General features: G+C 37.3%; 1 protein-coding gene across 1 annotated transcript; it reads right to left on the reverse strand.

Annotated features, from left to right (window-relative positions):
* Positions 1 to 1,173: 1,173 nt before the first annotated feature.
* On the reverse strand, positions 1,174 to 24,601 carry brca1 (BRCA1, DNA repair associated). The gene is made up of 21 exons (XM_011487961.3): positions 24,473 to 24,601; positions 22,041 to 22,137; positions 21,906 to 21,959; positions 21,732 to 21,812; positions 21,546 to 21,634; positions 21,420 to 21,456; positions 21,246 to 21,319; positions 17,745 to 20,105; positions 17,025 to 17,098; positions 16,355 to 16,490; positions 16,014 to 16,071; positions 13,762 to 13,865; positions 13,153 to 13,283; positions 12,992 to 13,079; positions 10,765 to 10,842; positions 10,592 to 10,632; positions 10,164 to 10,247; positions 7,099 to 7,156; positions 3,920 to 3,993; positions 3,135 to 3,192; positions 1,174 to 1,393 (listed from the first exon to the last, which is right to left on the reverse strand). Exons 2-21 carry the CDS (start codon positions 22,112 to 22,114, stop codon positions 1,269 to 1,271), a joined length of 3,879 nt encoding a protein of 1,292 aa, XP_011486263.1. The 5' UTR covers positions 22,115 to 22,137; positions 24,473 to 24,601; the 3' UTR covers positions 1,174 to 1,268.
* Positions 24,602 to 24,800: the final 199 nt, after the last annotated feature.

Raw genomic sequence — 24,800 nt, forward strand, 5'->3', positions numbered from 1 at the left:
TTTCTATTAGTTTGATGGTCCAGTCATGAAGAAGAAAAAGACAAAAACGTTTTTCCCTCCAATGTTTGGAAGGATACAAAAACGCTGCATTGAAACTGTACCCCTAATAGAAAAGGTATCTTAAAAAAGTAGACCAACCGCTCACTTCTGAACCACGGAGATTTCAGAAGTGAGTCGACAGTTTTTAAGCCAAAGTTAACTCTTTAAACTCAGGATAACTGTGAGGGAAAATCAATTGCTGGGTTGGAGAGATAAAAGGAGGTTTGTAGATGTAAGTCCCATTATTGTCCTAAACAGTGAGGCGTGGGGAAGTTTGCTATCTGGATTTGATCCGTTCCCCAGGGAAGCGGTGAGCTCAGGATTCTTTCTAAAGTCGAGAATTGTGCTTCAATTTTAGAGTTTAGGTGTGCAATAAGGCCGGGCGATGACCGGCTATGGTTTTTATTTTTACATTTAGGCTTTTCTAAACAAAAATACAAATGATAAATTAGGTTTAAAAGTCCCACTCCAATGAAAATTGTGTTTTTGGGCGTTTTTATACATCCTCCTGTGCCATTTTCCTGATGGAGGAGATATTAAGAAAACTATTTAAATCATTCAGTTCTGATTCATCCACTTGTCTAATGAGCTACTGGCAGTCCTAAAAAATGTCCTAAAAAATGGCAAAGATTTTTTTGATTTGGGCAAAAAAATAAATAAATAAATAAATTAAGCATAATCATAACTAACTGGGAACACTTTGAAAATAGATCAAAAGATGATTGGAGTGGAATTGTAATAACAATTTTTCAATGAATTGATAAAGCTGATTTCTTTTCTAGCCATAGTATGTGGTGATGGAGGAATTGAACCCACAACCTCACAGTCTCAGGGTTAACACTTGACCACCTTTTGTAAAATGTTTTAAAGAATAATAAAAGCCTTTTGTGTCAACATGCAGACCTTTTTCAAACACTGCTAAAACAAACCATTTAACTAAGATATGAGTCCGATTTAAAAAGCGTGGCTGCACACAGGGACACACGCAGGGATGGTTTAAACATTCTTTAGTTTTTTTTCCTATTGAATTTTTTTCAGACTGATCAATGAGTGAAACCAAACATGGAGAAAAGTAGGTTTAAAAAAACAGCAATGAATGGTTCGTAATCGTTCTGGTTAAAAAGATGAAACTCGTGAAATTCGATTAAATTTTATATTCATTTTCACACAACACACAGATATTACAGCTTTGTTAAAAACAGACATTTAAAGTGAATCAGAAAAGGGTTTCAAGAGGAAATTGAAGGATTTTCACGTCCATATATGGTGTAATTTTTGTAGTTCTGCACAGTGTAGGTTGCGACCGTATCCAAGAGCCACCCGCGGGTCACAACTGTAGCCTTTCTGGCCAAACCTGCGGAGCAAGCAGACAGTAAAACGTGGATCAACTCTTTTCATTTGGCGGAAGCCGATTTTGTTTCCAGTAGACAACATGACATAGGAGCCAAGAACATGGCTGTGAGGGCACGAGCAGGAGGCCAAGGAGGTCCGGTTACCGACCACAACACTGACCACTCCAACATCTGATCCTTCATGATGAATATTTAATGTCAGAGTCAATCAAACACAGGAAATGCTCGGTTGTACTTCAGTGCAAGTTGTCTTGAGTTCATTTATGAGACGAGCGATGAAATTGAACCTCATTAGAAAAGCTTCTGTGTGCGACGGTTTTAAGTGAAATAACATGGAAAAACAAAGTATTTTATGATTTGAACAATCGAGTTAAAAGCAGCAGGATAAACCTATACTTTTACACGATAAAGTACTACACTTCTAAAAAGCTGTTGGATGGAGTGAATGATTTGTCCGGGTTGTTTACCGCCTCCTCACCTGGGACTGACTCAGACAAAAAGATGAGTAATTTAGTTTTACTTTAGTCAACTTTTATTTTTGGAGAGATTTCATCTAAATTTGTATTTGTCCATGTCTAATTTTGACTTTTTTTTTTTAAATCTAGATTTATAGAAAATGGAAAAACTCTTTGATTTTAGTAGCCGATTTAATGCCTCATGTTATGCAAATATTTCACGATACACGGCAGTGATAGGATTCGCTTTCATGACGTCCATTGAGGTGGTCATAGGAGCCTCAAGGGAACTGAGAGGCCCACTTATGCTCACTTTAGGATGCAGCAGCTCTTTTCTACGAAACCGGACGACCCAAAAACCCCTACGGGTCAACCCACATTTGTGATTAAGGTTTTTGTTTGCTCAAATAGGCAGGTGAACCTGAACTTTGAACTGGCAGCAAATGAGGAGTTTCATTTGCAAGTGGACTCTGTTGTGAAAAACGGTAGGAAGCCAAAAGGAAGTGTAGCGGCCGTGAGTTCAGGGAAGACGTGTTTCACTGATAGAAGGTGACGTCAAACTGTAAAAGCCCTTTTCCACATCTTGAATGTCACGCTGAACTGATTTGTATTCGTATTAGTTTGAAGAAAAGCAAATAAAAACTAGACGAGGAGGAAGGAAAACATTCAAACCGTTGCTCCTTCTGTGGAGGCGCATGCTCGTAAAAAGTGGACAACTACTTGTGACATTTCCTCTCCTGAATCTGACATTTTCTCAGCCAGTCGCTCCTCCCTGCTTTTCTTAGGAACCCGCCTGACTTCCGGAGGCGGCCCCTCAATCCCTGTGACCACGCCGTTCACATCTGATGTCATTCTAATGCAGGTTCAGAGGGACAGGCAGGTGCAGAAAGACACAGTTTCTGTTTAAACGTTTGCCCAACATGCACACATATGTTATAAACATCATTAACCAAATGTCATTGTGTTTAAAAAACTAAAAAAAGAGAAAATAAGACGTCAAAACCCAAACCTGAGGGTTTCATTCATTGAAAACGCTTCACAAAAAAAAGAAAAGTTTGACTTGTTGTCATTTCTAACCTCCAGGTGAACCTTTGCATGAATTATGTAACTCCTGCAGACACTTTAGTCTCATTTTTTATGTTGGGAGTGTCTGCTGAGGTTTAGTGTGAACAATAGAGCCTCAAATACATTTAAAAAAATTCTTACCTCACCTCTTTGGGAGATAAGGCCTAACCAAGATTTGTTTGTTTTTTTAAGCAGAAAACTATTTTATTTAGAAAAGACTCACTGCTGTATGTTGAAGATGAAGCGTCTGATCTTGGCTGTACGATGACGAGTTGATGAGGCTGTAGGAGGGAAGGAAGAAGGAGATCAGTTTAATAAAACAGAATTCAAACACTTAAAAGCAGATTTTAAACTGTACTTTTCTGATTTCATGAGCTTAAACACTTAGACTCCTGTTACAAATCATCTAAAGACACTTTCACTACTGGAATAACTTTAACCACAATATATTTATCACGTTTAAAACTATAGACGGGTTAAAAAAAGGACCTATAGCAAAACAACCTGATCTAAATTTACAAAGTATTAAAATGACCCCCTCTCATTATTTGTTTCCTTGCACACAAAAAAAATTAGATTTACTGTCAGTTTATGTTTTGTTGAGATTACAATAAAAGCTATAACAAAAAGTACATTTCTATGACTAAACAAAATAGATTTTAAGAGACACTGAAGGATTGTATAAAATCAGTTTAAATAAATCAAATTGCAGTTTTAAATTTTAAATTAACTGATAAAGGAGATCTCCTTTAAACCCTGTCAATCTGTAATATTCACCTAAAACCATAAAAAAAAAGTAATACAAGCATTTAAATTCATATTCAGGTAACTGAACAAAGTAATATTTGTAAATTAATTTTATAAAACCATAAATATATTATATATTCCTAATAAAATACACTCTAAAATTACTTTAGAATCATAACAAACGCCTAAAAATAAATAATTTAATGGGGGGAAAAGTCCAGATAAATTAAATCAAAAGATTATCAGAAGCAGGAAGTGTACCTGTTTACTGTCAAAAAATAGTGGGTCTTTGACCACAGTTGCTCCACAGAGCTCCACCATCAACTCCATTTCATCTGAAAATACAAAAACAACTAAATCGCTTTACATCTGAGTGGTAAAGACCATTTTTCTACATTTAATCATCTAAAAAAGAAAACAAATGCACATATAAGAAGGAGGAAAGCCTCATTACAGATCATCCAAAAACGTCTAGGGATTGAACGATGAAGGAAGTTCTGCCGGGCTGGTGGAAACGGGCTCCACTCTTAGGCTACGTAACATAAAGTCCTTAAACTACACACAGAAGCAGATGTTAGCCCATTAGCAAAGCGTGATCGATCCAGGAATCAGCAGGAGGATGCTGCAGGAGCACTTTAGGAGCCCCAGGAAGACGGAAACCAAAGAATGCTACGCTGCGAGTTTTCAGGCGCGCCTCCCCCAGAGGCCCTCACCCATGATCTGTGTCCACTTAACCGAGCATAAAGCTGAAGAATCATTAAGCATGAAGGCCAGCTTCTTTATAAACTAACGCTTTCCTGCCGCCAAGTCTAGAAAACAAGGACAGGTGAATCATTCTCCACATCTGGAAGTTCCTTTTCTTTTGCTTCAGCCACTTTCTCTGGGCAGCTGATGGACGCCATGGTAACCGCAGCAGAACGCGGCAACCACACACTATGAAGATCTCGCACAACTCCTCGGTTTGGATGGAGTCCACCCACATGCAGGACTCACTTGTCATTGTTCACCGGTGCTGAAATAACAGGGGTTAAAAACAGCACGAGCTTCTAGTTATTCTTAGTGTCAGTCAAAAGCGCAGTTCCTTCAGCTGTCCTTCATCCGATTGTCTTCTCTTTTTCCTCTGAAGTGGAGAAAGCGTCTATAGGAGACACTAATGAGACCGAGCATGGGCATTTCAGGCTGCAGCGACATTCTTTTCAACAACCAAATATTTGGTCTTGTGGAGGCAAAGACACAGCAGGAGGGCTGCAGTTTGGCGCAGCATTTTAGAGGAAGATGAAGTACTTAATGAGATGGAGAGGAAACCAAAGCAGTTAAGATACAACCACCAGAACCATACAGGAGTGAAGGTTGTTTGGAAGAACTTGGTTTTATCTTCCTGCGTTTGTCATCCACAAGAACAACCATGCCAAACACTGTGAATCCTGGAAATAAAGACCACTTAGAATGGCTCGCAATGTTTCATCTGAGAGAGTTTGGCAGCATTTGATTTTCATTGTTGAAAAACCATTAAATTTAATAAAATAAAAGCGGCGTCGTATGGACCTTTTATAGCGCTTCTCAACCCTGCTGCCCCCTTTTTTTGTGACCAGATCATTTTTTTCAAAATGGTGGTTTTATTGTTGGCTTTATCCCATAGCAACCATTTTATTTTTTGGTCACCGGAGGGGAACAAACAAGTCTATGTCATTTTTAGAAGAATCGACAAAACTGAACGTTTGGATTTCCATGGCAACCAAGGTATATATTTTTTTGTTAACAACTCCTACATTCCTAATATGCTCATTTTGTATCTCTATTGTATATCTATTTGTTGAGCCAATGATTTATGCATCATATGTTCACAATATTGCGGTAAAAAATATGCGAGCTACTGGGGAAACGCCACTTAGCGAGCTTGCCAGGCTAATGGCGTCCCAAATTGCCCCAAATAGCTTCAGAGAAGTTAGGAGGCGATAACTTCTTTTTGGGAAATTCAAGATGGCTGGCATTTCTAGAGGAAAAAGGTCAAAGCGAAAATAATTTCACACTTTGTGACACAATTGGCCACCAAACTGTAGGTCCTGTGGCAAATTTGGTTGTTTCAGAGTATCTAGCAGAGGTGACATTTTTGCCCAAAGGCACAGTGAGACAGAAGAAAAACAATCTAGTAATTGTAGTCCCGGACTTTTGTGGGACGTAAAAAAATAAAATAATAATAATAATAATAAATCAAAAATATAAATCAGAAGTTTGGAAAACAAGGTTTTTGGCACCTGTTAAAGCTGCTTTATCAGTTACAAAGCCACTTCCTGTTTTCGACCGGTAAACAGAAAGTTGATTAAATTAAAAACGAGGATACAGCTATAACTAAATAACAATAATTAGAAATTTGTGTTTTTCTAATAAACATTAAAACACATTTGAATAATAAACAAATTTATAGACAAAAGACTGACGAGTTACAAAAAAAAACAAAAAAAGATTCATTCATCTTCTTCTCTTTGTCCCTTTCGGGGTCACGGGGCTGCTGGAGCCTATCCCAGTCAGTTATGGGTGAAGGCGGGGGACATCCTGAAGAGGTCGCCAGTCTGTCGCAGGGTCACACATATCACACACCCATGCACACTAACATTCACACCTATGGACAATTTGGAGTGATCAATTAACCTATGAAGCATGTTTTTGGACGGTGGGAGGAAGCCGGAGTCCCCAGAGAGAACCCACACATGCACGGGGAGAACATGCAAACTCCACACCGAAAGGCCCCCCCATGAAAAAAAAGATGATGTTATAGTACAAAAAAAATGACCCAACAGTTTAATCACACATGAGAGGAATCACCACACAGGGAAACTGTTAGGTAAAAGTACTGGTATGCATATTTAGTGTAATAGTTTTATCATACAAGAGCAATCTGACTAGTTTGATTTGAAATTATAGGTGTCAAAACATCAAATTTATGTCTTGCACTTTCAAATCAAAGGATTTTTTTAAAGGCTCTATTGATTTCAAACATCAAATTCAGGAGTATTCTAAAGTTAGATGTAGTATTTTACAAAGCTACTTTCATTATGTGCTTAAAAGATATGAAGAATTTACTATTTAGAAGTAGAATGAAACACAATCATTTTTTGAGCTAGTATTTTCTGGAATTATTTATTTTTCTGGTTTAAACATCTTTTAATAAGCGGAACTGGCCTGATTCAGTCGAGACCAGTTAAGATTTTAAATCCTTAGCCTGAGACGCGGATATAACCTGGAATTTAAATGAGGCACCAGGGAAAGTCTACAATCAAAGATTATGAACAAATTTGTCTTTATGAAAATAAAGAAGCCTGTGTGTGCATAGATAAATGAAAGTTTCCATTTTTTTTCTAAAGAAACCATTTTAAAGCCTACTTTTAATTCCTGTAAAATAAAGAAGAAATGCGTTTTTTTTGTTGCCTCATACACTTTACCTGTTGTCATGTCAGTAAAAGATCCTTGGAAGCAGATTTTGAAGCCCTTCAGGAGCAGCTGAAGACAAAAAGAAGATTGCAGAATGACAAAAGCATCATTTACAGTGACACTGCCGAAAAACATTTACACCCAAGCGCAGAGGAGCATTTATCCAGCGACCTTCACACTGTGTTTTAAGTGGGCGCAGCAGAAGCAGCCATTTCTGCGATTACCTGTACAGACGAGTGTGTTTCTGAACTCTCCACCTGAGTCAAGGCTTTCGCTGGCAGAGCTGAAACATGGCTCCGAGCTTATCCTGCAATTTACAGCCGAAACTGCTCACCAATGATTAAAAGAAAAATGGACCCATTAGACCTTTTTCCCTTTTTGTCCTTGCAAAGAAGCTGTAAATTTAGGGATGAGTCGAGCTGGAAACACGCAGGGGAAAATGCCACGGCAGCGTGTTGTCTTATTGCAGTCCGGGTCAATAAGTTTGCTCGGAGCGAGAATTGAAAGTTAGATTTTCCCAACTGCAGACATAAATGATTCCTTCCACCATAGAAATTGTGTTCTTTCTGTTTTTCTTTTTTAATCCTTCCATCTATGGACGGACCTCATGCATTAAATCGTCTGTCACCAGGTTCAGGTGACAAAATGTGATCCATCCTCCCTTAAGCCAGCTAAATAAGTCTGGAATTACTCGCTAATTCAATTAGCAGAAGTTCTTTAAAGGCAGTTATACGGCCAACATGACATCCAGCCATTTCTAATTTTCTCCCTGAATGGAGACAGAGCTGGGCCTGCTGGCCTGATACCAACGGGAAAATTACAATCAGCCTTTCACAACAGGGAGTGAATTAAGAGGCTGGTGCAACAGGAGGAAACTCGCTCAAGTGCTGCTTGTAACGCAGATCTTCCACTAGATCTTCCTCCCTCAGAATCGCACAGTTCTTTGAGGTCAGAATTGATCTTACAGATAAAAGATTGGCTTATAAATCGATTTCAAAGGGGGTTCACTGTTTCTCTGAGTGCTGTAGCCCAGGTGACCTGTTTAAAAAAAAATAAAGATCAGGCTGGCTGCCTCTATTGCCGATTCATAACCCAATCGGATGACCGGGAGTGAAAAGTAATCCCCGTCTTCCTGATAAAGACCTCAGAGGGCCCAAAGGCTGAAAGGAATAAAGAGCAAAGCTTTGATGTGCTGATAGGGGGCCGTCCTACTGTTGCAGTCAAATTCCTTTAATTTTAAGTATGACTCTTAAAGTGTGGTGGGCTAAAATGAACTCTGGGTGAAAGAGATTTGATGGAAACGCAATCTTCTTTGTTATGAAACGGAAAAAATTTCTGGTAACCTAAACGCAATCAGACAGTAGTTTTATAGGCTGTGTAGGTCAGATTCTTCTTGACATGTTTTTAGGTCCTTAGGTTCAGTCAAGTTCACCTTAGAGATATCTTTTATATTAAGGTAAAGGTTTTTGAAAGATGTTTTAAATTCTGTAAAGCCCTTTGCCTTACTTTAGCATGTAAAGTGCCGTATAAATAAAGTTTGGCTTGAATTTTTTAATTCTTTATGGGTGCATGTTGCTGTCCATGGTGCTGAACTGGACAAAACTCATGATTTTAGACTTTTGTTTTGTTTGTTTTTTTAAAGTCCTGAACTTTTTTTGTTTGGATCTACGTCAAAATATTCTATGAACTAAAAATTATTTCTAATGACCTTTTTTTTGTTTAGGAGAAACATTTACAAAATAAATAAAAACAAAAAGATGATCCTAAGCTGCTGTGAATTTACATTACTTGTGTTTTTGTGATCTGTGTGGTAAGTGACCGTGTTTTTTCTGTTGCCGGCCTCCAGTTATGGGATCATACTCCTCTAGAATAATGCATGTCAATCAAGACGTAAACGGTTTATTTTTTAACGAGACCCGTGTTTATTTTTGTTTTTTATAAAGGCTTTTAACATTCAATAGTTGGTGGAAATTTCTTTTACTCATTTTCATTCATTCTTTTCTGCTTTTATGTTATTTGCCTGCTGTAATTTTGTCTTTTTTTTTTTTTTAAAAAGTTTTGTTTTCTACTTGCAAAGTTTTAAATTCATTTTTTGATCTCAGTTTTTATTGTAAAGCACTTGATCCTGAAAGGAAATGTCAAAAGGTGAACAACAATAACATCTTTGGCTCTCTGACGGCGTTGTGGAACATGAATGAAGATTCATTCATTCATTGTTCTTTGGACATCATACTTTTACACATTCACAGAGAGAAAAACATTATGATTTAGTAAATAAATGTTTGTCATAACAGTTCATGACAAACAATTGATTAAACCTCTTTAATAAACACATCATTAACAGAATCTTGAACAAAACTGGGCACAGCAACAACCCATGTGCTGATTATAATAAAGTTGATTAGACAATTATGAAAATCTAGGTAAAAATGTTCCACTTTGGTCACAAAGATTTTACTCTGTGCTAAAACCTGCAGATCGGAGAATGTCCAGGGGGGGGTCTACCATCTCTTTTTTTAGAAAAAATGTTTGATTGAAATCCTTTGTAAGGCGAGTTAAGAAACAACCAATCTTTTCTAGCTTTCTTTAAAAAAAAACAACAACTAAAAAACAAAGTAAAAATTGAACATTTGCGTTTTTGTATTTATATAGTGAGTGAAAGTTTCTAACATTTTAGTTAAATCCCTTTTAAACACCTTAAAATAAACATAGATATTGACATCGCCACGTTCTGTTTGGGTCGCAATTTAAGTCAGGATGCGAGTGTTGTCTATCAGTCGCAAATCCATGGGTAACAAAAACACATTTGTGCTCCATAAACAATTGGAATTTGTTAAGTAAGGAGTGCTGCGGCAACAAAGCAGCAGTTCCATATCAGTGTATAATGTCCAGCGGTTTTCTAAAATCTGGGTAGTACCAAGCTGGAAAGCATTTTTTTTTTTTACAAACCAGAAATAAAAATCAATACATTTACTTCATATTACATGTAAAAAACAATATTGTGTTTTCTCTTTAACCAAAAAAAAAACAACTTTTAATTTTAAGAAATAAAGCAGTCAAAATAAACATAACTCACATTATGGTCTTCAGCGGTGCGACCCCTCTGGGGCCCACAGTGGTTCGGTCCATTCACCACATCACCTCTCACTTCAAAAAGACTCTTGGAAAGCACAGAATCAACATTTAATACAAGTCCATCAATATAAAACTAATTTACCACAAAAGCTTTTCACATTTTCAATGTAAAGCACTTTTTCAGACAAACAGAAGTTTCATTTTTCTAGAAGTGAACCTTTTTACATTTCAATATTTTAATACAACCATTCCATGAGGCATGAAACTAGTTTGAAATAAAGTAAACAAAGGATTATAATGTATGATGAGGATTTCTAAACTACATGAAGATTTAATATTTAGTTTAAGCAAATATTGTCAAAAAACGTCACATGAATTGAATGAAATTCTTGGATTGAAGAGTCATGAAAGTGGAAATTTCCAGCATACCTCATCCAGGAGGTTCTTCTGTTTTAAGGATTCGGAAATCCCTGCAAAAAAACCAACAACATTAGAATAAATAAATAACTATACTACAGGTGTCCATCTTATTCATGGCCAACTCACAGCATTATACTGCTTTTGTAAAGAGTTACAGTTCCTGAATTATCTCCCAAACTCACACTGGAAGCTGACGACCCACTTCCTGCCTGCAATTCCAAGGAAATACTTTAGGGTGCGCTCACAGACCAGCTGATCATCTGGTAAAAAAGAAAGCAAAGAAGGATGTGTTAAAATTTAAAATGGATCCATGAATTTAGCACAATGATTTACCCTACAGTCTTTCAAAATAAAGCCTTTTAAAAAAAATGCAATACTTTTAGTTAATTGAGTCGATCAACGCAGATTTAAAAGACAAACTAAAAGTCTGAAAACAAAAATGAGATGACTGGAGGACGGAGACAGCTTCCAGGTATAAAGTCGTCTTCCACCGTTTGCTTTTAGTTAGTTGTGTTGAACCAAGCGGCAAAACTCATCTGAGCTTCGTTCAGACCAAGCAGGCCTGAAAATGAGGGCTTGAAAGTAAACCAATGTGGTTCAGAGACGATGTGAACACACGGCCTTTGCGGTGGACCAAATGAAAATCAGAGCAATAGAACAAATGCAGAGCAGCAGATTTAGGAAACTTACTTTACTCAGTTCAGCAGGAATCCTAAGCACAGTTGTAAATGTTTCTACCTTTCCAGCTTTGGGAATGACCACAATAACAAGGGTAAATAAATTCCATGCAAAATCCACTTTTGAGCTTTTAATATATATATATATAATAAATATTCCTCGCCATCAACAACCCCAAAGCGGTGGTTTTAACCATTAGCACATTTGAGTATTCTCTAGTATTCTGCAAAAACACCTCAAATTCTTTTCTCTCCTAAAAACTGCATAATTGTAACTAAAAGATGCTCTAAAAATAGATCAAAAGATGATCAAAGTGGGTTTTATGCAAAATGGTGCAAGAACTTCTAATAAAATGTTAAAAACAATATACTTACTTGGACTCATTAGGAATTGATCGTTATTAGACCCATTTATGTTGCAAATACACAATATTGTGGTTCACCCTTTATAGTTTAGCACAGAGCTGCTCATTCCTGGTCCTGGAGATCTACCCCCCTGACTGTTTTCCAGATCTCCAAGCCCTGCTAGCTGCTGATCAGCTCAATCAGATGTCTCCACATTCTGACTGACTGAACACACCTGGTCCAGGTAAACAGCAGCAAGCAGTGCAGGGAGAGCTGGAAAACAGGCAGGGTGGTAGATCTCCAGGACCAGGAATGAGCAGCCCTGGTTTAGCAGATTCCTTTCAGTGCAATTATGCATGCTTGTCTTTTTTTTACTATGCATTGTGTTCCTGTTTTCTGATTGGCCCTGTCCCCCGCACAGTTTGCCAAATCTACGTAAATCTTCGATTACGAGCAGATCTTTGCTTTCATTTTCCTGGACTTATTTTTCTATGAGGGTTTGAGAGAAAAATGTGAAAATGTTTATTTCTGTATAAGAAAAGTGTTTAAAGTGTGTGGTGAGGGGTTTTACAGCCTTCAACCATCTAGAATAGTTTTAAAACCTTAAGACTTTGTAGATTTCACCTGTCGCTGGGTAATTTTAGAACTTAAAAAAGAGAGACCACTGTACTCCATAAAGCCATGGAAAATCTCTTTTTTAACCCTTGTGCTATCCTAGGCACTTTAAGATTGGGAGTTGGGTCATCTAGACCCACTAGACAGTGCTCTGAACCTTTTTTCTTCAATGATTTGTGATCTTCACTGGTGTCCATGGATTTCATGAAATCTTTGCACCTTTATCCACCTTTGTCATGGTAGGAATAACACGTCAAAGTAAGGGTGGGGTCATCTAAGATAGCACAAGGGTTAATAAATGTGTGCCCATAATAGGACATTGATGTCATCAAAATCTCTTGACCAGCTTTTTCACTTTAATCCAAGAGCAAAAGAATAAATTGTCTGCATTTTAGGATGTAAATTTGAGAGAACAAACAGTTACAAGGTCCAGTAAGCAGAACCAAGATCCCAAAATAAAAAAGTACACCCTTGACAAAACCAAAACTATAAAGACATAAAGTTTGTATTGACCCCGACTCCAGACATGACAGAGCTTCATTCTCGCCATCAGAGTCAATTCTGTTGCCAGGAAACAACCAAACATTAAAATGGTTGCTTGGTTGGAATGGTGCTTTGGAGACAAGAAGCTTTGAAATTAAACAAATCTATCAAAGAGGATAATTAGCTGCAAGCGCACGAGTGGAGCAGAGGGGGAAATAGAAAACTAAAGGAGGGTTTTAGAAAGATTCAATAGCTTGAACCAGCGATGACCAGCTTAGGAGAAACGTACCTGTGCGCATGACGACATGCGTCACTTCTGATGTCACACGGGAAACCACACGCGCTCCAATCCTCTTGGCAAACTTTTTCACCATGATCTGTTGGTGGCAGCGTCGGATGAGTCTCAACCGAAAACACTTGGAATTAAAAAAAACAAGTTTGAGGAGGCACCTGCTCAGTGGGACCCAATCCAGAAGACACGAACACCGGCTTTCCTTTGGCTCCTGCTTTAGGAGGGCTGGTATTTTCTTTGTCATCTTGTCCGTGTGGCGGTAAAATACTTTTCTGGGCCGTTCTGGTTGCTGATAAGACAATAAAAAATAAAAAAATGGAATCAACACAAAGATGACAGTAAAGAAACATCCAAGTGTATTTATATAACAATGTAGCAAAGTTTGTGGAAAAAAAAAAGTACTACAGACTCTGACAGAGTTAAGGTTCACTGAAAAAAAAAATACTATGTATAATACTAGGGGTAACAATACATGATAAACGTACTTTTATACATCCTTTAGATAACTCTCCATTAAATAAAACAAATAATTAAAAATAAGCTTGCTCCTAGTGTTTCCACAGCAACTACGGGATGAAGTAACACCCAGGTGCTGCAAGTCATGATCTAGAAAAAAATTATTCATAGGGTTTATTTGCTGGTTCTTTCATAGCTGTCCATATTTAACCCTTAAAAACTTGTCACATTAGTTCTAGTTGTGAGTTCCTAAGCTCACAGGGAAATCCTGTGTTTGCTGTCATGGCTGGTTGTCCTGAAACACTTCTTACCCATCTCTGTGGCGTCACCGTGACTCGATACGGCGACCTCGATCGCCACCTTTTCCTCTGACGACACCCTTTTGAGATCTTCTGCTCCACCTGGAATATCCATCCTGTAAAAACAATTTGTGCAAAAACCCCATTTTTATTATCATTTCTATACTTTTGTTATTTACTCCTCCAAATAGGTTAAATGTCACACATGAAATGAAAACTTATGCACAAATGTTGGGGGGAAACATTTTTTTTTCTGAAAATAATCTGGTAAGAAGAATGTGCTCACAAATGAAAAAGACTTAACATTTGTCAGAATACTAACAGGATTTAAAAAAAACGACATTTCTGAACTCCTGCAGGACTTTTTTCACTTTCAAGAATCTATTCATGGATTCACACTTTTAGTTTTTTTTTTTTTTTTTTTTTAAGGAAAACAGCCTTGGTTTGCTTTGTAATCAATAAGGAGGATTTAAAAAACAAAAGTCCCATTCCAACTATTTTTATTTAGTCGTCACCAGTGTTTCTTTTTTCATTTTCTGATTATGCAGATTTTAGCCAAAATTAAAAAATCTGTCGTTTTTTTAAAGACATATTTCCTGCAGAGCAGCAGGAGCTCATTAGAATGTTGCCTTCATGGAGGCATGGAAGTAACCATGCCTCCATGAAGGTAGCATGGTTACTTCCATGCCACTGATATCCCATCATCCCTTTATCTACACTCTGTCCCGCCATCTTACAGCCCCCTGACAACCCCAACATCAATCAGAGCTATGCAGCAGTACACCTTTGAACCGGGTGGCAGCTCAGACGATCAAAACGAGGAAATGAATGGATCTATTTGTCTGCAAGTGGATGCAGCAGAGTTACAATTTTTATTTTTTCATCAGCTCTACTGTTTTAATCTTATACATCCTCTATCATGAGAAAAAAACACTTTTGCTATAAAAAGTTACAGCATCACTTTTGCCGATTAAATCTTACCCGATGTAATGCACCCAACAAAAAGTACTTGTCATAAAAAAATGTGATCAAAACATGACAACACATGACACATTAGAGTGGTTTTATTTTATTTTAAACTGTGGTAGGTGTAACTTTTGAATACTTTTAAGTACTTAAAAAAATGCAATCAAGCTAAAGTTAAATGGGAAAGTCTGCATATTTCTGCCTATTTCTATTAACGTGTGCATTTTCTCCCTGAAACGCATCAATCGGATCAGGCTTGTGTCATTTTCTTGGCTGTTTAAGGGCAGTTGACTTTCTTTTTCATAAAATATTGTGCTGATCACTGTTTCCGAACAAGCAAAGATGGAATTAATCATTAAAAATGACATTGGGGGGACATTTCTTCAAGGTGAAAGGGTTGGTTGGGGCAGTCAGGCGGGTTTTAAAGAACATGAAGTATTCTGTCGATATTCTTTGACATTCCCTCGCAGCATAAACACATTTCGGTTCATTGGGTGAATTCCTTTTGCCTGCTGTTTGAAGTCACGTTGCTTTCTTAGCAGAATGGAGGACACTCACGCGGACGCCACGTTCATCCCGGTTGTTGACGTCTACTGTAGTACGTTTGGGGTTAAAAATATTTGGGTTTGACAGGCGGAGTTTTTTTTTAACTTATTAAGCCACATTTCCTAATGACAGTTTGCAACCATCTCTGACAGGGATTATCTCTCATTTAGGATGGTGTAATTATTTTTTTGTGATGGAATTTGAAAAAGCCCTAAAGGGCTTAAAACTTTATTTCAATAATTGTCTCACTACTACAAAATACTTTTTTTTTTTCAACCATGGAGGAGTTAGCAACTTTGAGAAAAACTAAAACAAACTTAGACTTACATGTGCAGTAAATATTACTGCTGTTGACCAGTTCGTTCTTAAGTGTCATCAGAAATCCCAAATGCTTGTGTTTGTTTTTATTTTTGTTTTACAAATGTATGAGTGATTATGACAAATCCAGAAAGATCAAATGTAACAACCTCCAACATTTTCTCATATGTGGTGTCAAAATGAAAACACCAACCAGGTAGAACTGCGATCCCAAGTAGATAAACAAACCAAACATACAGTTATTTTATTAGCTTTCATGCAATCAAGAAGGAAAAAAAACGCTGCAAAAAAAAGTTTATAGGTAAAATAAAAAAAACTAAAAAATATTGGCATGTTCTCACTTTTTTCAATCTTTAGTGCATTCGTGGAGTCATGCATATGATTTCAGAGGGGACTAAACTATGTAGAACATGTTTTCACTATGTTCTGCATACCTGTCTGAGCCTTGGACTGGGTCCTGGTCATTCCGGAGGGAAGGATCAGCATCTGGGCCTGCAAACGCATTTTTAAACTTTTGAGAAAATTCTAAATCCAAAATCAACTTTAAAACTAAAAAAGGAGAAAAAATAAAGACATTCAATATTACAGTTGGTCCTGCTCTTCATTTAAGAAGAGTTGATATCAGATTTAGCTTTTTCAGAAGCCAAAAATCCAAATAAAACACTTCTTTTTCCTCCCTGAGAGCTTAATTTTATAGACAATCAGCACACATTTGTGATTTCAGGTGCTGTCAGTTTAAGCTGAAAACAAACAAACAAATCCATAATGGGGTTACTTGTAACTTTGTTGATCTGACGGCTGTCGGGTGGGAGATTTTGAGCGGGGTTCTCCTCCTTCTCCTGCAACACCTCCGAAACAAGAGCCATCAGCTTCTCCAGCCTGACCAGCTCCTTTTGCATTTCAATTTTTTGCTAGAAGAGGAAAAAAGTAGAGCAGCGTAAAAAATTAGTGTTCATTAACTTACAAAACAACCCTACAAACAGTATGCATATTTCACAATTAAATAATTGTTCATGTTGAGAGCTGCAGAGAAACGAACATTGTTGACTCCTAGTATAGGTAGCATGATTCCTCTTGGAACCCGAGAATGTGCAACTTAAAGGGTGGAATACGTTTAAAAAAAAAGAAGCTGCTGCAAGACGGATAGAGTACAAAACAAGACTCCTCCATTTGTGCAGCATCTGCTCCAACGTAAAGGAAAACCTGCTGAGGGGGACATTTTTAACCGAGCAACCCAGAAGCTGACAGTCTGCTTTGGGGAAATGGGGGTGCTGCCCTCTATGGGGCATGTTGTGTTAGTGCATGACTGAAAAAATAAATACAAAATAAAAATCTACTTTTGCAAAGGTTTTTCTTTTTTTTTTTGCTTTATTCTAGAATGTTTAACTAAAAGGGGGGGGGGGGATTCTGTAACACAAAATGATAAATAAATATTAAAAATGTACCTGAGTTACAAGGATTTCACTTGAAAACTGGGAGGACTCAATGGAAACACTGGTGTCATTTACTGGAACTTCACCTGTAAAAAAAAAGAAATAAGTACCCGCTCAGATAAATTCTTAAACTATTGTCTCTTTCATTATGACTTAGCGATTTTTAGCCAAAATCAAAAACCCTTTGTCGATTTCTAGGACATAGTTGCTGCAGGGCGGCATTTGAAAATTGCCCCAGAGTTGTGGGTGGGACCGTAGGCGCCTCCCGAGCTGTCTTCGTTTATGCATTTTCCGCTCGCTTACAAACCCCCGGCACCCGTACCTAACATCAACGGTGCAACAAAAATGCCAACAATACTGGAGCCATCCAGCCAAACTGTTTTGAGCCAGACGCCCGCTCGGACAAAGGAAAAACAAAGACGTACACGGATCTAGTCGTCCACAAGTCGATATATCTGAATGGAGCGGAGCAGGGAGCTAGTGGCCCGCCTAGTCTACTTTCATTCACAATTACGATCTTTTTTAAACAGCATTTTGTTTTCCTCTGCTTCTGATTCACAACAATATATAAAAATGCACATTTAAGCTTAATTTTCTTATTAGGTGTCCTCTATAACTAGAAAAATCTCACAAAAAGATCTGAAAAGCACGATTTTTATTTTAAATCAGAGTGGGTCTTTAAATTGTGAGTTCTGGCTAAAATGTGCTGCTGGTCTGGTTTAGCTTACGTACATTCCTCAGGAGTGCCGAATAAATCCACAGATGCTTGACTGTCTGGGCTGGGACACGGTTCTGCACAGGGTTCTGCAGCCTCCACAGCAGGACCTTCTGCTTCCTCGCATCCCTCTGCTTCTCTCTGATTTCCAGCTGCATTTCCAAAGATTTCCTTCAAAGTTGGGAGCTCCGCTTCGGCTCCGCTGCCGTTGGATTCCGATGAAGACTCCAGCCTCTGAGCTCTTTTCTTTTTTGGTTTGGTATTTACAGAGGAATGGGCGCTAATGTCTCCGCTAGCATCAACACTCGTCTCGTGTTCAACCAGGCCATCAGGGGTTAAAGAATACTCTGGAAGGAAGGCGTGTTTGGCTGCGTTCGATCTGCAGGTACCGGGTAGGTAACTTTCTGGACTTTCATTCCTCGTCTCCGGCACTTTGCTTGCATCACTCGAGTGACCATCAGCAGTCAGAGGGAGTTGCGTCTCTTGGCGCTGAACAGCCCTGAAGATGAGGCCGGATTCTCCAACTTGAGGAACAACAGAAAGAGGAGAGCTTTCCTTGTCCCACTTGGACACTTCATTGGGACTGAGGTTACTGCTTTGGCTACTCTTAAGGGTGGACTTTCTGGCAAAAGCCTCCTGATCTGAAGGGAGGTCATCAGTGATGGAAGCTTGGACCACTTGATCCTGTTTCTCAATGGCCGTTCTTCTCGTCTGAAAGGGTGAGACTGACGGAGGAATCAAATCACTGCAGGAGGATTTTTCAGTCTCTGGTTTCTGCTGCTGAGAAAGATCAGAATCCCCACAGCGGGCCTCCTTTCCGTCCATGCTGGTCTCCTCCTCTTTGTCCGAGCGATTCTTCTTCATGCTTGGTGGGCCAAGATGGAAAGATTTCCTTTTGGCTGATTTGAAGCTTCTGAGAAGCTGCTCCGTGTCCAGCTCGCTGTCATTTTTCTCCTCGTTTTCCATTTGAGGTTCTCCGACGGGAGGACCTCTTTTGGGATTTTCCTCTGGGAGGGCTGGGTCGACTGCAGATGGACTTATAGAGTTCGAGACCACAGATGCATCAGCTTCAGACAGAAGTTGTGGTTCTTCTGCTGTTTTAAGGAAGGAGATTTTGTCACCAGAGTCCATACTTTCAATTCCACCAAGTTCTTGCTGGTACACACATCCGTTTCTTTGTGTGGCGTTTTCACTTTTAAGGGAGTCAACGGGCATCTTTGTCCCTTTGTCAGGAAAACATATTTTGAAATTGACCTTCTTGTTGAGGAATTTCTTAGAAGAAAGCTGAAGTCTTTTACTTTTCCGTGAGCTTCTTCTCCTGATGGGGGTTTCTTGATCTTCACTGCTCGGGTAATTTTCTATTTGCACTTGGACTTCTTCTGATCTTTCTCCAGTCTTCGGGATGCTGGATCCTCCATTGTGAGCAGCAACTAAAACAAGAGGCGGGACTTTGGTAGGTTGGCCTTTTTTTAACCTTGCGTTCCTTTCTTTTCTCCCGTCAGTTGTTTTCTGCTCATGAACTTCTGATTGTCCTTGAAGCTGCACTTTCAAATCCAAGTCCACGTCCTGCAGAGGACTTCGGGACCTTCTCTGCGTCTTTTCGTCCTTTTGCTGCATCGCGTCTGGAGAAGAGTGTGGAACTTCCCACTTGCCTTCCTCTTTCTCCAATTCGTCAGCGCTTAAATTTAAACCATTCTCCTCTACAACCTCCATTTCTTCTCCTCTTTTGAAAACAGTCATTTCTTCTGCCGCTTGTTTTTCTTTAATTTTTTTTAAACCGCCTTGCTGTTCCGGTCTGGAATCATCCAATTCCTCGAAATCCTTCCTCAGAGGTGAGGTGGACCTGGTCCCTCTTCTTCTGTAGACGGCACCGAACACCTGATCTTCCAACGCTTTCGCTCGATCTTCTCTCTTAGCATTCAAATCAGAATTGTGCGCTTTGAGATCTATAGTGGATGCAGACGAAGCGCTGTCAGAGTCTTCAGCCTCTTCAGGAGGTCGCTCTTCATCTACAGGCACTTTCAGGAGCCACTCTGCAACCTTCTCCAAGCTTTTCTTCTTTTTCTCCTCAAGAATTTGGTCAGGTTCAAGATCTTTTCTCTTCTTTTTCCTTGAAGACTTTCTTAAAGGTTCATCTTGGGTCGACTCTGGATCAGAAGAGGCTTTCGTCAAGTTGGAGGACTTCTTCCTCTTCCTGGTTTTGTGCGTTAGTCCAACCTTTCTGACAGTAACCGTGGGCTCACAGCTGTGGGTGGGGCTGGACAGCTTCCTGTCACTGGTTGGCGGAGCGTCGCCGAGGCCGCTGTCCACGCACTCGTGCTCCGTTCCTAAGGGAGCCGAGTCCTCAAGTCCCATCAGCTTTGCAAAATCACTCTGAGCTACGAAACAAAACAACAACAAAATACTTTTACAATAAGAGGAAGATTTTACTAAACCGATTCTTAAATAGTCTAAAACTGACAACTGCAGTGCAGGTTAGGCTCCATGATGATGCTACAGTCATCATCTCTATAAAGTTTTCTTGTTGCAGAAACAGAACAAGCTTTATCTTCAATTCTAGTTAAAAGATGATCGAAAAGCAATAAAAAATATATACATATTTTTATTTTAAAGTGCCTTTAATAATATTATATCTGTTATATTTCCCTTCAATAGCAATCTAGAGTTTTAAATAGATTTGCCAAAAATAAAATCATATACATTTACCATTACTATAAGAAACAAGAGAGGTCTAAATTCAAATTCAAATTAAACTTTATTTATATAGCGCTTTTCATGCTACAGAGCATCTCAAAGTGCTTCCAAGAGAAAGAATAAAAAATAAGATAAAAAAATATAATAGTTAAAATAATAAATAATAAAAATCTGTTTTGTTTTGAAAAAAACTTTAGAATTGAAATATAGAGTAAAGTTGGTAAAGTTTTTATATTTTCTACTTTACAATAAATATTATTTGTAAGGCAAATGTTCTCTGATGATGAAAACATGCACATAATTACCTATTATTTATTTTTAAAAAATAAAAGAGTTTTCACATTAACTGTTTTAGTAATATTTTAAAAGCAATATTTGCTTTAAACATGTAATAATTCACATATATAATTTTTTATAAAAAGGAGAAGATAAGACTTTTTGGGGAATTATTATACCAACAAACGATCCATTTAAAAAGTCTGGTTTGTAATTGGGATTATATATGTGAATAACTCAACCCGACATGTTTTCCATCAAATCACAAGACGATAAAGACAAACAGTTCAAACTAAATATTGTTCACCCTCATCTACAGCTAGATGTCCATATAGAGCAAATCTCACCATAAAAATATATTTTAGAATTTATTTAACATTTTTAAACCAGATTTAAAGGTGTTTAGACTCACATTAGCCAATTAGTTTTTCTACAAAAACCAAAACAAATACCTGCAAGTATCTGTTAATGTTGACTTATTAAAAACGATCTTCTACAGACGTAAATTTGCTTTAAAGTAAAATAAAAAGGTTGTTTTTTTTTTTTACCTGCAATAGTGGAAGAGTGAGAATGTGAAATATCTTGGTCTGCATTTTCCACATCAGGAGTCTCTCCAGATAAACTGTTGCAAATATGTTCAGTTTAGTGTCTTTTACAATAAGAAATAAATAAATAAATAAAACGCACATCGCGTTTAGAGTTCATTTAAAAATAGCTTTTACCTTGAGGGTTTTTTCTGGTTGATCAAACCAGTGAAATCTGAAAAATGTAGAAATGTGCAGCTATTACGTTTAGTGATAAAAGCAAACCTGAGGTTGTAATAAAATGAGTGAGAAATAAAACCTTACAGTTTGTTCCAGTGTCACGTTCATAAGCCTGTATGATGTCCTGCAATCCTGTGACAAGTTTTTGAAAGCTGGGACTTTCTCGTAAGCTCCTGAAAACAAAGATATAAGGATTCTGGGGTGAGTAAAAAATGTGCTTTTAATCCTTTGAATTGAAGTTAGTGAGTCAACATAAATACTTATTCCAACCTTCTAGTAATCTTGGATTTACAAACTGGACAGCTGGCCCCGTTCTGTTTGGAACTGTCCAAAAGCTTCGTCATGCAAAACCTGATCAAGACAAAAGACAAAATTTAAAACATTTTACAGTTTAGAAGCTTTATTGTCTTTCAAAATAATAATAATTAAAAAAAAATGTTTTACTTGCAGAACTTGTGGTCGCATTTAGTAGATACGGGCACAGCCATTAAATCCAGGCTAAAGGCAAAATAACATTATATAAAAGGAATAATAAATGTTCTTTTCTAGCAAATCGTTTTATTCTTAAAGGTCACTCACCATATGGGGCACTGCAGAGTCTCCCAAAGATCAGCGATTCCTTTCCTGACATCACTGGATTTGGGGGTTTTCATTTTGATTTTTTATTTATTTATTACTGTAAATGACAAAATAAACACAAAATTTCAATTAAAAGGCTCATCCAAATAAACAACGCTATATAAATGCCCACACCACAATTATGCAAATCAGATGTGTAAATAAAGTTTTGCTGTGACCAACTGCAGGTATAATGTAAACACCAAAGCTCCTTCAGGTTGTTTACTGGCTTATAAAATTATTTTTTTTAACTAATTGGAGTTGACAAAGATTTACATTCAGTTACACAAAAACTATAGTAATAGCAAACCAGGATTAGGCTTTCTAACTAAATATTGAACCTTTCACACACAGACAGTTCTGTTTGCTTCTCAGAAATACAAATATAATGAATATACAGCTTGAGAGAAGAATGAATAGTTTTTTTCCCAGAGAATTTACATTTGTGAACATGTGATCTGCCCAAAATGAGCAGATTTTTTTGGTATATTCTTATATTCCCCGAGAAGACATACTTCCAAAACAAGATAAAATCAAAATCAATTAAGTCATGAATGAAATTACAAATCTTTGGTCAGCTTGAGGACGATATCAAAAAACATGGATAACTTTTACGGGAGGATTTTACAGCAAAAACTGTTATGTCTAATAATACTTCATTTGATATTATAGAAACTTTAGCTGAAAAATTACTGTTTGTTTTTTAAAAGTTAGGATTGAAGTATTTTTTTTTTCTTTTTTATTGAACATTTTCAGAATACATCACAAAAATATATAACTGTAGGAGCTAAAGGCCCAGAAACTATTTAACTAAGTTCTAGCTCCTTTGATACACTGAGATGTGCGACGCCAGAGTTGATTGACGCGCCAAGCGGGCTGTCGTTTCCTTATACGACGAAGAAAAATGAGTCTTTCACTCCGATCAACTTTGCATTACTTTGTTTCTTTTATTAATTTACACTACTGAACGGATTGGACTACTCTTTTGCTTCATTTCCCGCACAAGCGGTCAAAAACCATTTCCCCATCTGGCTCATGCACACCTGTGTGTGGTCAGATCATCAACCAATGTATAATTGACAGCAAAATATGAAAAACAGCGACACCCACAGGACATGTTTCTCAATAGGGCTCCTACAATAACATTTTTAACAAAAAAATACAAGAATAAAACACAGTTCTGAATCCAAAACAAAATCGTTTTGACCTTTCGAAATTCTTAACAATGGAGAACAAAAATATAAGTAATATAAATTTTTAAACAAAACGGCGGTCAAGAAAAACCAAATAAAGCAATCACTGAGACAAAAAACAGACAAATAAATAAATCAAAATAATAAAAATGGGAGAGTTAAGGTATGTCGTTAATCCAAAAGATGTACAGATTTTAATTGTTTTTAAACCTTTGTATTTTTTGAAACAGAAATTAATTTTAAATATTGCTGCAGTTCAAATTTCAGTAAGAAGAATTTAGGGTTTTTTTATTAGCAAACTTAATTTTGTGAATATGAAATGTATCCATGAATAACAACATATTTATAAAAGAGAAAGCATAGTGATATTTTTGTGTTCAAAACTATGAAAACCAAATATGTGTTTTTATAAAACGTTTTTATAAAAAAGTGGAAAATCAACAGAAATAGAGTCGTGATGCATTTGTGGATGGTTTTTTTTTTTTCAAAATTTGTAAGTGAATTCACGAGACCATAATAAATGAGAGCATGCGTCAGGCAGTAAGTTCAACTAGTGTTTAAGCCAACTTTAACTTCAGATAAATAATGTTTTTGCTGGATAAAATCTGTGTTTGAAAAACTCTGCAGGTGAGTGAATGACGTCACCCACCTGAGACTGCAGCACAACACTGGGGGAAAAAATAAAAACACTGGTGACTGTGTGCACTTTATCAGCGTGTATGTCCCTTTTGTTCCTCATATGGTTTAGAAGCATTATTTTTAAATAGATGTTTTTATTATGATTTCTGTGTAAATCCTTTATTTTTATCTTCAGCAGTAATTTCCGTCATCTTGGATTCCTGCTTTTCTCATTACACTTTACTATTCAAATTACTCATATGTAAATCGGTGGTAAGGTGCTGTTCAAAGCAAAGTTATCCGTTTATTAATTATAAACAAACGAAACATGACAATCTGCAACTATATCCGCATCAAATGTCACAAGCTAGGGGTAAACCGCTAATCAAACAGAGCTAGCTGTTTTCTCTGAGGCAAACACAGGCTACACACAACTAAATAATCATTAATCGTTTCGACAACGCGTCAATAAAGTTGAAATATGTCACCCAACTTTCGTCAGATTAGACGAAATCGATCAAGCTAACTGACAACAGTGAAATTCCCCACTTATCGAAAATATTGACTCGAATCATTACTTACTGTTTCATAAGTCCAACAGGGAACTTATAGCTTCAGTTTTCCCGCAACTCCTCTTCTTCTGGCAAAAGGGTTGGTCTTTATAAATTCATATCAGTGCCCTCTATTGGTCAGGATGTAGAACTACACCTAAATGGTGATCATCAGCGTTTGGTGTAATTGGTTTTGTGCCAACTACCCCTGGCTGCAGCCTGCAGAATTCAAATTATCATTAAAAAACAATTTACTTGAAGAAATTGTCAACATAATGAGTTTTTTGGATCAATGACATATATATATATTATATATATATATATATATATATATATATATATATATATATATATATATT

This window comes from Oryzias latipes, chromosome 19 (genome assembly GCF_002234675.1).
Source record: "Oryzias latipes chromosome 19, ASM223467v1".
NCBI lineage: Eukaryota > Metazoa > Chordata > Actinopteri > Beloniformes > Adrianichthyidae > Oryzias > Oryzias latipes.

Coding starts and splice junctions, on each gene's coding strand:
- brca1 (XM_011487961.3), bottom strand. CDS start 22,114: ATGAAAACCCCCAAATCCAGTGATGTCAGGAAAGGAATCGCTGATCTT. Junction 13,080..13,152: donor GATTGGGTCCCACTGAGCAG/GTGCCTCCTCAA, acceptor TGCCACCAACAG/ATCATGGTGAAAAAGTTTGC. Junction 7,157..10,163: donor GCACCGCTGAAGACCATAAT/GTGAGTTATGTT, acceptor TTTTGTCTTCAG/CTGCTCCTGAAGGGCTTCAA.